Source organism: Pantherophis guttatus, chromosome 7, assembly GCF_059756535.1.
Source record: "Pantherophis guttatus breed Tessera chromosome 7, ASM5975653v1, whole genome shotgun sequence".
Taxonomy (NCBI): Eukaryota; Metazoa; Chordata; class Lepidosauria; order Squamata; family Colubridae; genus Pantherophis; species Pantherophis guttatus.
Genome location: NC_142069.1, coordinates 76,047,913 through 76,061,284, shown reverse-complemented (window position 1 = coordinate 76,061,284; position 13,372 = coordinate 76,047,913). Strand labels below are relative to the sequence as shown.

General features: G+C 37.7%; 1 protein-coding gene across 10 annotated transcripts in view; it reads left to right on the top strand.

The window, feature by feature from the left end:
- TAFA5 (TAFA chemokine like family member 5) overlaps positions 1 to 13,372 on the top strand; it is a 439,448-nt gene that overhangs the window by 90,012 nt on the left and 336,064 nt on the right. For 2 of the 10 annotated variants that reach the window (XM_087874260.1, XM_087874262.1), the window contains exon 1: positions 5,710 to 7,632. The exons of 6 other annotated variants lie outside the window; for them this stretch is intronic. In XM_087874260.1, the coding sequence (XP_087730386.1) occupies positions 7,542 to 7,632 (91 nt within the window). In that variant the 5' untranslated portion in view covers positions 5,710 to 7,541. Of the gene's footprint in view, positions 1 to 5,680; positions 7,633 to 13,372 lie in introns of those variants that run through there. 2 more of the 10 variants (XM_087874259.1, XM_087874263.1) reach the window with 2 other exon arrangements.

Below are 13,372 nucleotides of genomic sequence, written 5' to 3'. Positions count from 1 at the left end.
TGTGCATGGCGAACACATTTTGAGATCGTTGTTGCTCTGCTCGGTATCAAGGAAGATTCTTTTTCTGGACTTTTCAGAGATAACAACCACAAAAGGGGCTCAAAGTCATTGCGTTAAGCATTTAAACAATGTGGCTACCCCAGTGCTCTGAGCAATGGGTTCCTTTCTAAAGTATCCTTCCAATTTTTTTTAAACTGTCGTAATATTTACATGGGGACGTGGTAGCTCAGTGGGTAAGACGCTGAGCTTGTTGATCAGAAGGTTGGCGGTTCAGCGGTTTGAATCCCTAGTGCCACATAACGGGGTGAGCTCCTGTTACTTGTCTCAGCTTCTCCCAATTTAACAGTTCGAAAGCACGTAAAAAATGCAAGTAGAAAAATAGGGACCACCTTTGGTGGGAAGGTAACAGTGTTCTCTGCGCCTTTGGCATTTAGTCATGCCGGCCACATGACCACAGAGAGGTCTTCGGACAGTGCTGGCTTTTCGGCTTTGAAACGGAGATGAGCACCGCCCCCTAGAGTCGGGAATGACTAGCACATATGTGCGACGGAAACCTTTACCTTTAATATTTATATGACTGTGTATGCAGGGGTGAAATTTACTTACCTTCCCTACCGGTTTGCCAATGTGTGCGCGCCATCGTCTGTGCATGCGCAGAGGCTTAAAATGTCTCAAAAAAAATGACGTCCCGACATCCGCATGTGTGGGCGGAGCCTCCCGCAGCCACCGCTACTGGTTCTGTAGTACCGCTACAGAACCGGCTGGATTTCACCCCTAGTGTATGCCCTTTGCTTTTCAGCTTTAGCAATTTTTTAAAATGCTATTTCATTGGAGAAATCGAGAAAATTAGCTAAGTCCATTGTTTGGGTCTAAGGATTGATTCCAAGTGTTATAGGGGAATAGAATGTTAGTAGAACTCATTGCAGTTTTTTTGACCCACAAACTAAGGATTGCATAGAATTTGTTCGGCATAAGCTGCACCCTGATTTTAAAAGCAACAAATACCTTTCTCTTTCTTTCAATACCTTTGGTGCAAGCTTACTTTCCCTAAATTCCAAATCTGGGGATATCAAGTGATGCTGATGCTTCATCTCCATCCCAGGCAATTACAAGAACTGGCTGGTGTAGGTTCCTATGTAATCCTTCCCAGATGCTACAATTCGATATTGCTGTGAATCATATAGACTGTGATTTCATCCACATTCAAATGGGTCCCTAACACTATGTATTTTTTCTTTCTAAACACTAACAATTAAGTTTAGCTTTATACAACCAAAGAAATAATAAACAGTAATTAGGAGTGACTGCCCATTTTCCTCCCAGCAGACTAGTTTCAAGAGTTTTAACCATCATTCAGTTCCATTGCTTGCTACTCTTTCCTGAACCGTATTAACCAATGCCATCATAAGAAGGATGTCCAACCTTAATGAAGCTGTCTTCTCAGTTATCATTGGCTGATCTGGGAAGTTGGCATGGCTCGCTTCCCAACCATTTACTTACAGTATCTAAGCCAGGGGTCTCCAACCTTGGCAACTTTAAGCCTGGAGGACTTCAACTCTCAGAATTCCCCAGCCAGCAAAGTTTTCTGGGGAATTCTGAGAGTTGAAGTCCACCAGGCTTAAAGTTGCTAAGGTTGGAGACCCCTGATCCGGAATCTGGATTGGAGACTCCCCAGTAGAGATGGACCTCCTTTGATACCACCATAATTTGATCTCTGGAAGATCTCTTCCAATCTGGAAGAGACAATTACCCAATTCTAACTTTCTCCCATCAGTGATAAATATTGGAATTAGGATACCAGTTAGCCAATTGTCCCAAAGGCATTTTTCAAAAGGTAACTGGAATTCTTTTTCTTGAAAACATTTTGCTTCTTATCCAAGGAGCTTCTTCAGTTCCAAGAATAATTGACACTCAATTATACTCTTTAATTCTTATTTTCTCATATATGTGGCTTCTTTTATTTTAGGAAAATGTATTCTTCTGATCCATCCCTGCAGTAAATAATAGGGGTTCTATGTTTATCATTTTGATTTTAATGCTTAAGCTTAACGTATTAGCTGTTTTAGCAATTCTGAATGTCCAGAGTTTGCAGTGGGACAACCATATTGATTTGATTCAGAAAAAAAAAAAAGAATCTCTGGGCATGTCAAAGAGTAACACATTTATTACATGCTGAATCAAGATTAAAGCAGAATACAACAGAATAAATACAGGTAGTCCTTGATTTACAACATTTTGCTTAGTGACTGTTCGAAGTTACAACGGTACTGAAAAATGTGACAGGATCATTTTCACACTTATGACTGTTGCAGCATCCCCATGGTCACGATTGACATTTAGATGTTTGACAACTGACTCACATTTATGACGGTTGCAGTGTCCCGGGGTCACGTGATCCCCTTTTGTGACCTTTTGTCAAGCAAAGTCAATGGGGAAGCCAGATTCATTTAACAACCGTGTGACCAATTTAACAACTGCAGTGATCCACTTAACAAATGTGGGGGGAAAAGTTGTAAAATGGGGCAAAACTCACTTAACAAATTTTTCATTTAGCCACAAAAATTTTGGGCTCAATTGTGGTCGTAAGTTGAAGACTATCTGTATTTTCTATTCTAGTGCTAGCTAGATATTACAAGTATGCCTGATGTGGGTGGGAAAATATTGTGAACTGAGAATAGTTGGAATATTTTTGGCATTTTCATTTCACCATTCTGGTGAAAATCTTGCAACATTTCAACCTTAATCAGGTTGAATGTCATTAAGTTGAAGGTCCCATGAAATTTAGGTTTTGAAAACAAGTTATTTGAGTGCCACGTAGCGAAGAAGGATGAAGGGCACCATTTTGAAACTGTTGTAAAAATGAGAAAAAATAATGTAATGCTAATAAATTTAATCAATGCTTTCACCTCTAGTGTCTTAGAACTCCTTCCTATTCATAACAAAAAGGCTGGTAGATTACTAATATAATAAAAAACAGTATTTATAATTCAGGAAAGAAGAATAATTTTGCACCAATAAACAATTATCATTGGAAAAGATCAGAACTTTGTATTTAGATATTCTTGCAGTATTTTAAATTCTATTTAACAAATGCCAAAATTATTATTATTTTTAAACATAAAACTTAAGTATCCCTCTGGATGTTTATTTAAATCATTTGTATATTTAAAAAGCAGTTTCTGACAAAATCTTCTTTTCTAGAATGTATGGTCATTATTCTGAACAAAGATATAATGCAACATGGAAAAATGCATGTTTTCATGAATACAATTATTCATTTTACACATGTGGAAACATATATTTTTTCTGTCTTTCCCCTAATGTTATACTAAGAATATTTCTAGTACTTATTATGTTGAATATTAGCATTTATATTTTTTAGGAATATTTTATCATTACTTCAAAATTCCTAAGTAAATAACTATAATTATGAAATTGAACTAATAATGCTCCTATTTCAATATAGATATTGGATTTCCCTTCCTTGTGGATGAGAAAGAGCTATTTAAAATAATAATAGTAGTAATAGTAATAATAATTACAACAACAATTTTTATTACTTTACCTCATGAATAGCCTGTTCTAATATAATAGAATATATTAACATTTTAATTATAGTAGGCTAGTTTTGTAAATTTTCCTAGTTCATTGCTTTATATATTGCAAAAAGGTATCTTTTCTGTTAATTAGTTACATTGCAAGATTTTCTAGTATTCTTAAATAACTTTTCTATCTTTTCTAAAAAAAAAAATCCTGTAATAATTTCATATATAACAATGTATGCTTTTCCTTGCTATAATTGATCAACAGGTTACTGAAACTATAAATTTTCCTTTATATTGCGCATTGTACCAATAATTCATGTTACAAATGATATATTTGCCTTTACCTGCATGCCATTTACTTCCTCTTAACAGTTTCTTCATAACTAAAAAAAAGCTCTTGATTTTCACACGTAGATTCATGTGAAAATTCATTAAAATTAAAAACTGAACAAGTCAATACCCCACCTCAAAAGGCTGTTGTGTGGAAAATAGAAAGACGAAGGAGTATTAGCTATCTTCATCTGCTTGAGGTATTTATAAAACTAATAAAGGTGGGATAAAAGAAATCTGAAATCAATAACATTCTACTACTTTCCACCTATTCCACCCTGTTGTCAGACCTGCATGATCATCTTATTGTTTTAATATTGGCATGGTTCCCAAAGACTAAATATTAGTTGTCCCAACTTCTTTTATACCACCAAGATATTAACTTTTAAACTCTTCAGTTTATATTTGAAGAGAACATTCTGGCCAAGAATAAGCCTAATAAACTATTCCCACATATTTTACTTATTAATATTTAACTTCCAAAGTGTGTATAGAATTTCAGCCTTAGTTTGACTTAAGTATCCATATGTGATCAGCACATACAGAATAAGGATTGCATTGCATAAGAGATAAATCTCCAAAACTAGATATGGTATCAAAACAGGGTATTTGTCCTCCACGTGGTTCTGCAAACTCATCCTTATATAATTTTGGACTCTATAAAACCATAAAAAGACAATTCAAAATGAACTCTTTTGGTCTGTTCTGCAGACTAGTGAGATACAACAGTGATTGCTGAAATAAAATCTAAACCATATCCCACTCTGTACAAAATATATCCTCTCTCGTCTTTTGTACTGATAATCCCAAAGGATAAGCAACCACTCTTTTTTTTGGATGTGAACTCGAGAGTTCATAACACCTTAATGGTTTTTGGTTCACGGTGTTATACGCATAACAATGGTTCTTACAATCTTATTGCTTAGGCAATAAGATTGATGGAAAAATGGTTAAGTAAGTCTTATTAATTTCAATGAAGTAAGCCCTATTGATTTTAGTGACACTCACTGAGAAGTAGATAACTTGCAGTGTTAAGAAATTATGATAAGAAGATGAAATGCCAATAATAATAAAAAAAAACTCCTCTTGGGAGCTGCTGGGATGTCAGTGGGTAGTTTTGAGTAGCAAGTGGTGAGCAGGAAGCCAGCAATAAACTGCAGGTGGCACAAGGGCAACATTGGTAGAAAGAAACTAATGAAAATTGGGAAAACCAAACCACGTTAAATAGCAAAAAGGGGATGAAGACCTTGCATACTAGACGTCAGGACTATTTTTCTTCTCTTTATCTTATTAGCTATCTCTTTGGTGTTTGTTTGTTTCCCAATGGCTGTACTCCAAATATTATCTGCCTCACTACTATATACATATTTCTGATCTGTTTTACCTTTTGTAAGCTAGGAATACTTTTATCTCCCTGCTTTGGAAAGTAGGTTGCTTTGTTGCCTTTTTCCAAAACTCCTTCTTGGGCCAGTCGGTTGGTTGACAGAACAAAAAGCTTATTTTTTTATTTTTTTTTATTTTTTTTTTTGGATGCCTCTCATCAAAGTCGAACAGGAATGATAGACGTGGCTTCGGAGATCACACAGCTTCCTGACCTATTTTTGACACCATGGCTAGGTTTTCTCCTGTGGGTCTGAAACAACCGCCTCCTCCACCCCTCAGAGAGAACCTCGAAGCTGGGTCAGACCACCCAAGACCTGCCCGCCTCAGCTTCCCTTGTTTACACCCGGAGAGCTGACTGCAGGGAGCGAGAGCGGCATCCGCGCAGCAGCCCTTAAGTTTCCTTGCGCCTAGCGCGCAGGCTCGCCTCTTGGGCATGCTCATTAATAGCGAAGGAGCCCCGCGCCGCGCGCCGAGGCTGTGGGAAAGTTACTCGATGGCGTTAAGCAGCCTTTAAGCGAGAAGCTGGGATCGAGCGCGTCGAGAGGATCCACTTGGCGGGCAGGCGGCACCAGAGCAGCCGCCTTCTCCAGAAGAGGAAAGCGAAGTGGCGGATCCCCCACTTCCCTCCCTTCCAAAAAAAAAAAAAGACACGATCGGATCCTCTCTCTGCTTGCTTGCTTCCTTCCTACCAGAGAGGGGTACTCGGATCTGCCGCTTGGCAGAGACGGTCCTTGGAAGCTGCGGGCATTGATAAGGGTCTACCTCGGCCAGCTTGCCAGCCGTCCACGGAGCTTTTGGCACCCCGCGCAACCACGGGAGATTACAGCCGGCAATCCAGCTACAGGAGAAGGAAGCTCGGGGGAAAAAAAACCGAGCCGCCTGCAGTTCTCTCGCCCTTCCCCTGTGCCCATCGAGGCAGACCGGGAAAGCCTCTGGCTGGCTGGCTGAAGAAGCCGAAGAGCCTTTTGCGAAGGGGAGGCTTCTTCAGACGCTGCTTCCCTGCCGGGGGTCTTCCGTCGTCGCCTTGCTCGGCTTTCGAATTGCACGGATTTCTGGGGTGACGGATGACGACGAAATAATAAACCAGGAAAAAGGGGGGGGGTTTGAAACCGGCTGGTCTTATCTAATCGGGAAGCCAAGCCAGCCCCAAAGCGGCGCACCTGCTTATTACTATTACTATTATTATTATTATTATTATTATTTGCAAAAGGCGACTGGCGAGGGAGGCGCACCGGGTGCCAAGGAAAGGAAGAAGCCACCAAAGCCGCTTCTCCGGACGAGGCTGGGGGGAGACTGAAAGGTGGCAGCGGGGGTGGAAGGAAGAAGGCAGGAGAGAAGGAAACTCCCGCATCCTTTCCCGGCGAGAAACTGCCCTGCTTTGGCCAGCTGGCACCTGCGCTTAAAAAAAAGGATTAATTGAATTGCTTCGAATTGGGGAGGAAGAGCGAGCGAGCTCGCGGGGGCGAAGCACGGACCGCGGGCGTCGGAGGGAAGTTGCACGAAATTAGCGAGCCGTTTCTCTCTCTCTCTCTCTCTCTCTCTCTCTCCCCCCCTCCCCGCCTTCCACTTCCAACGCAGGAAAACCCTTCCCGCAGCCGCACTTTTTCTTCCTCGCCTTAACTGGACTGTGCCAGCCAAGCCAAGCCCTGGGTGAACAGTGGCAGCGAGCAGCAGACCCCTTTGCCATCGGCTTCCCGAGGGGGGAAAAGATCGGCTCGCCTCCCGCATTCTGCTAGCTGCATAAACTGAAGCGATCGGCGGAGGAGAAGAAGAAACAGCAGCGGGGGTGGGGGTGGGGGGAGTACCCCCCCAAAAAAAAAGAGAGAAAAAAAAAGAAGCCCTCATCCGAGTAAGGGGGAAGCGATTGCGCAATTCTGCCCAGATCGTCTGTCTCTCTCTCCCCCTTTCTTCTCGACCTCTTTCCCTCCTCCTCCCCCCAAATGCTGCTCAACTCGCAAGGAAACAGAAAGCTGATTCATGGAGCCCCGAACCATTCTTCTCCGGGTTCCTCTCTTTGGGGAGATCATGTTGCTGCTACCGCTGCCGATTGAGACTTTGTGTTAAAAACCCCCCATCACCCGCCCCCCCCCCTTCTTCCCCTCTCCCAGCCTTGGAAGGGAGGGGGAAAAAAATTCCGCTATCTCCTCCGATCGTTCGCCTTTTTTCTCTCTCTCTATTTCGGAAGTGTGCTTTACTGGCTGGCTCAAACCCGAGAAGCCTTGATGCCTCGCTCTGGAAATTCATTGTGTGACTTTCTTGGTATTTGCTGAGTTCCAACCCGAGATGCAGTTCTTGAAAGCTTTATGGGCATTAGCAGGAACAGCTATCTGCTGTTTTCTTATATTTGTAATCCACTCCCAGTTCCTTAAAGAAGGTAATTATATCTGCATGCCTGCATAGACTGGGTTTTGTCCTCCTTTTTTTTAATTTTTCCTCCTCTCTCTCCAAATTCTGACTCCGAGGTTAATATTTTGGAGTGCATCTTTCATAATGTCCAATCTATTCTCATTCTATAATTCTCTCTCTGTATTGATGACAAGCAGGGTTTTTTTTTTTTTTAAAGAAAATTACAACTTTATTTTACTGGCAAAGCTGTCATGGGAAGCTAACATGCATTTTATGGTTTATTTTGAGTAATGCTGGAATTTGGTAGCAGTTCATGGATGCATTAGCTGTATTTCTTTCTTGGTGGGCGATGGAGTGGGCAGTTACTCAGTAAACAGGAGTTCTCATATAAGAGTAATAATACATTACTCAGAAAAGTAAATAATATGTATATGAATATGTGTGTGTGTGAGAGAGTGTGTGTGTGTGTTTCTCTGTGTACATGCATAATAATCCCTCTTTAAAAAGCCAATTCAGTCCATTTTCAATAGATGGCACTCATGTTCTATGGTCAGGGCAAGGAGGAGCTCTTGGGTTGAAGGCTTCTTCCCCCTCCTTCCCTTCTAAAATTGGAAAAGGCCTTTCTGCCTAATTTTAGGATTTCTCAGTTGCATGTGAAATTATGATACAAGGAAAGGAAAGGTAGTGACTTAAAAGCAACATAAATGATTTCCAAATAATTTGGAGCATGCATTATTTGCACACAGACTTTCATTAATTGAAAACTTCATTAATTGATCAAGATCATTTTCTTCATTCATAATTTTAGTTTCTTTTAGAAATATTGTGCTATTTCATAATTAATGAGCATATTGCAGGTGTAGAATAAGATGATGCTGTGTATTATAGAATGTATGTGTTTGTATCTCTCTTTATCTCATTGTTGTAGCCAGTGTTTGTTTATAGAAACACACATACAAAATAAAGTTCACACCCATCTTTATAAACGATAAATAGAGTCAGATGACTCATAAGTACTTTCAATGCATCTTAGAAAAAAAACAAACATCCAACTTGCCACTGTAATACCTTCATTCTTATTCTACACATCCTGCTCATTATATTATTGTTGTTTTAAAATTATGTAGCTGTGATTGGGATGGAATATAATTTATTATTTGAATTAAAGACTTTTTAGTTACAATTTTATTTTTAGGTTCAGATGTTTTCAATGCCTTGCTTTATCTCCCAGAAGCTAATTCATTTTAAAAATAACAATATTAATGCAATAATATGAGAAATATTCATCATTTATTTTGGTAAAAATTCCCTTGTGTCTATATCAATAGGAGAAATACAGTATTTAAATCTAATTTAAATATTCATGTTGTCTTTTAAAAGATAGCCCACTATTTGAAATTTATAAAACTTAAGTCTATAAATTTCAAATAGTGGACTATCTTTTAAAAGTAAAATCTTTTAACTGACCAGGCATATACATTAAACACTACATGGTACATCAAATTAGTTTTACAAGAAGATAAATTAAGTTTCAGACTTTGGAAGCAAATAATATTTACCTCACTGATATTGTTTTATATTTTGCATCATATGCAGTAAGGAAAATTTTTATGTAAACTGCAGTGTTGATTCTAGGTTTTCTGATGCTGCTAACTTTTTGTTTGTAAATCTAACAATTCTGTTAAGGCCATGATTTAAAATGATTGATGGGCTGTAGTAACATTACAGAGTTGAGTAAGTCTGGAAGTAATTTCATGTTGAAAGCAAATTTTACTTGCCTGCATGTTTGGAACATAGTTCCTTTCATGGCTTATCCTAAAGGGAGAGTCTTCATAAAGGGAAATATTGAGGAATCATTTTTGCCCAATTAGAATTCAGACTCTACCTTCTTCTTTAGATCAATGCAAATGGAGATAGAGGACATGACATGGCGAAAAGCTTGATTTTTTTTAATACTATGCTATGTTTAGGTCTAAAGTCAATGGTTACTAAAAAGCTTCAACTTTCGCCAACCAAAGACAAATATATAATTAAATGCAGATATTATGGATTAATACCTGTATATGTTTCAAAAAAGAAACAAGTCTGATTTTACTATCTTCTGAGATTTAAGTGTACAATATCTCAGTACAGTAGCTTGCTATACAATGAGATTGAGTTGCTCAAACTTTATGAAGACATTCAGAAATCTTTGCAGAGGATTCTAAACTATATGATTTCTAAAAATAAACCCTGTATACAAAATATGTGTGCAGTTACTGATGAAGTCCTAAGATCTAAGACTTCATCAGTAACTGCTGTAAAATTGCTGTAAAACTGCTGTAAAGTAGGCTAGTGTGTTAACTGTTGCTTAAAAATTGTTTTAGGTAGAGGTAGATCAACTGATTATGAAGAATCAAGTTCATGTTGACTCTTAGAAGAAATCACATAGATTTTTCCAGGAGGATCTATCCCCATCCCGGACCTTCGGTTATTCCAAAGGTGCACCATCATTGTTGCTGATTGTCCTCTTCTCCTCTTTCTTACCAATTTTCCCAGCATTATAGATTTTCTCCAAAGATCTGGGTCTTTGCATAATGTGTCTGCAATATGTTAATTGAGCCTGGTCATTTCTGCCTTGACCCTCTCAGTTGATATTATTATCAATGATCCTTTTGTTCCTTTCCTTAGCTGCCCATAGTATTCTCAGGAGTCTTCCCCATCACCTAGGTTCAAAAGTTGATGCCCTATCTTGTGTCTTTATAGTCTAACTTTTGCTCCCATAAACTATAATAGCGAAAACTGTTGCTTGCACGGTTCTGAATTTTGTAAGTATACATTCCGTCATCCGATTTAGATAGAGAATACATTTTAATGGAATACAATAACTGGTTAATTTACTTATAAAATAAATGTTCAATCAGATCTTATAGAACTGTAGCAAAAATATAATAATATGGATTCAAACTAAATTGTCTTTGCAGTAAAGGTAAAATAATTGCTTCCGTTGAACTTGCTTGGTGACTACATGGAAAAGTTCCGTGTAGATTCTTAGCAACGCTATAGAAGCTGTACGCCACTGCCTTCTTTCAGGATTTGCTTAGAGCATGTTCATAAATTCAGCGAAACTTTAGTTAATTAGTTAGTTTTACAGATTTGTTCCATGGATTTCACTGAATGTGCTTATTAAGATGGCTAATCTAAGAACCAACTCAACCTGTGCATATTCTCAATAAAGTAAGATTTTGATTTAATTACCATTAATACCTAAAAATGTCAGTATATGTTTTCCTGGAAAGAGACCCTGAAGGAAATACAATGGTATTTACCATATTACTTTTGTATATAATAAATTTTCTGCATTGGCTTCCTATGCAAAAACTACATGGTTAATTTCAACATATTTGTTTTCTTTGTTGTAGCATTATACTTAGCAGAAGTACAAATCAATTCACATTAACAAAAGATGACGCTATGCATATTATACTGGAGGTGGTAAAAAAAAAAACAGATTAGATTTGTCCTGAAATGAGTGGGAAAGTACTGTTTCGACTGTTTCCATGAATATGGTTTTTTTTTTTTTCCTTCCCCAAAATGAAAGAAGATGCTAACAGGGTGCCATTTTTCCACACTTAGCCTTTTGTGTGAAAATGCAGGTCATCCTGTGGCTAATCCATTTCCTTATGTCCAATCTGCCTTTCACTGTTTCAAAAAAGATGAATAGAGCTCTGAACCAAGAAAAGGCTATTGTGATATATAATTGCAGTCCCATGCCTGTCTGATCTTCATACAAAGCACTTTAACATATTCAGTTGGTTCCTTTCAGTTTCAAAAGGAGTTAAAAATTAAAACATTTAGCAATTGCTATAGAAAATTAAAAATGGACATGGTATATTGATTAGCTTTTTCTAGTTCAAAGCCTTGTATCATTTCTCTGACATTATCTTCAGTAGAAAAGAGAACTAAATAAACATTGTAAGGAGTAATTCTTGCTCTGGCAAAATAGTAACACCCTTTCCCCCATGCCCCATAGCATATATTTGATAACATGATACCAATGACAATGAAAAGCAGTGAAAGAGCAGGAGATAATTTTTGTATGGCTTCTGTGTTGAACATTTTAATTAGAGACTAAGATGAATTATACTGATCCATCCAAAGCACATTTCACTGTATGGCTTATTTATTTCTTTATTTTTGAACTCTTTGATTTTAATAGAATATTTACTTTATCATCTATGCTTCTGATGTTTTATTATGTTATTGGGTTCTCATTTAATAGTGGAATATTGTGCTGTGCTACAATGAAATGGTTGTATAAAAGTTAAACATTACAAAACAGCTGCTTTGAAGGCAAGCCATACTGTACCAAACCTTTGAAATTGTAGGCATTTATCTACTTGCAAGTTGAACTGTAGACAATTGTCTCATTGCAAGTAGGTAACATGTATTTTTATTTATTGCATTTGCAACTTGAGATAGTATTTTGATGCATTTTGGTGAATTAGCTCATATACTTTTAACATGCTTGTTAAAATAGCTAAACCATATAAGATTTTAAAGAGAATGATCAGTCCATTGATGATAAATCTATTGCTGTTTACAATCTTAACAGTTTATATTAGTTCTCTCTCTCCTTCTCTCCCTCTTTATAGATAGATAGATAGATATAGATATAGATATAGATATAGATATAGATATAGATATAGATATAGATAGATATACGTACCGTATAGGATAGTCTGGGCAGAACCTCAAGAAAGCCTTATATGGCATAATTGTATAATATATAATAAAATAATTATGTAATAATATAAAAATATGTAAGAAGGTAAGAAAAGCAAGCAGATTATGGTTTCTGGAACTCTTTCCAACCTCTTTCTATAAAGTTCAGTCCAGATTGTTAAGAGAGGATACTTGATTCAATCCCTTTTTTAATTTACTATTTTTTCTTTTTTTTTGCACAATTCTTCTCCAGATCAAATTTAATCCCATTGTGCTAAATTTTCAGAGAGTTATGTTTAGAAATGCTTTACCTATTTTCTTTCCAACACTTCATTAGGTTGGAAAGAATGAAGATCTTTTTTTTTTAAAAGCAGTGTTGTTGATTGTGTCATTTATTACCGTGTTTTCCCGAAAATAAGACCCTGTCTTATATTTTTTTGAACCCTGAAATAAGTGCTTGGCCTTATTGCCATGCGCTCAAAAGCCCGATTGGGTTTATTATCAGGGAATGTCTGATTTTGGGGAAAACAGGGTAGTTAGCATATAGCAGTACCAACCAAGCACAGATCCATGCTAGAAGAATAGAAGAGCATGAGGACTGTATGTCATTTTGAATGCCTTGATATGAAATAGTTTCAAAGCCTCTTCTGTTCTGTCAATGGATAGGCTCACCTGTCGGTCTTTGAGGCATATCAGCCATTGCACATAGATCAGGGGTGTCAAACTGGTGGCCTGCGGACCGGATGCATCACGCACAGGCCTCGCCCACCCCAGCTCCGCGAAGGGGAAAAAACACCACGAAACATCACATGACGGCAACGTGACACTGCGAGTTTGACATAGAGATAGAGTGTGGTATCCTGCAAGCAGATTGTGTATCACACTGAATTATTATTATTCATTATTACAGGATTTTTTTTAAGCTAGATGATTTTTTTTCAAGGCCCGTAAAACTGCATATACTCATTATTGTCAAACAGCTAATCTATGCTAATTATTAAGAGTTCCATGCCTTCTTTCTTAACTGAATGAAAACCAATGGGTAGATTTTCAGTAATTCTACA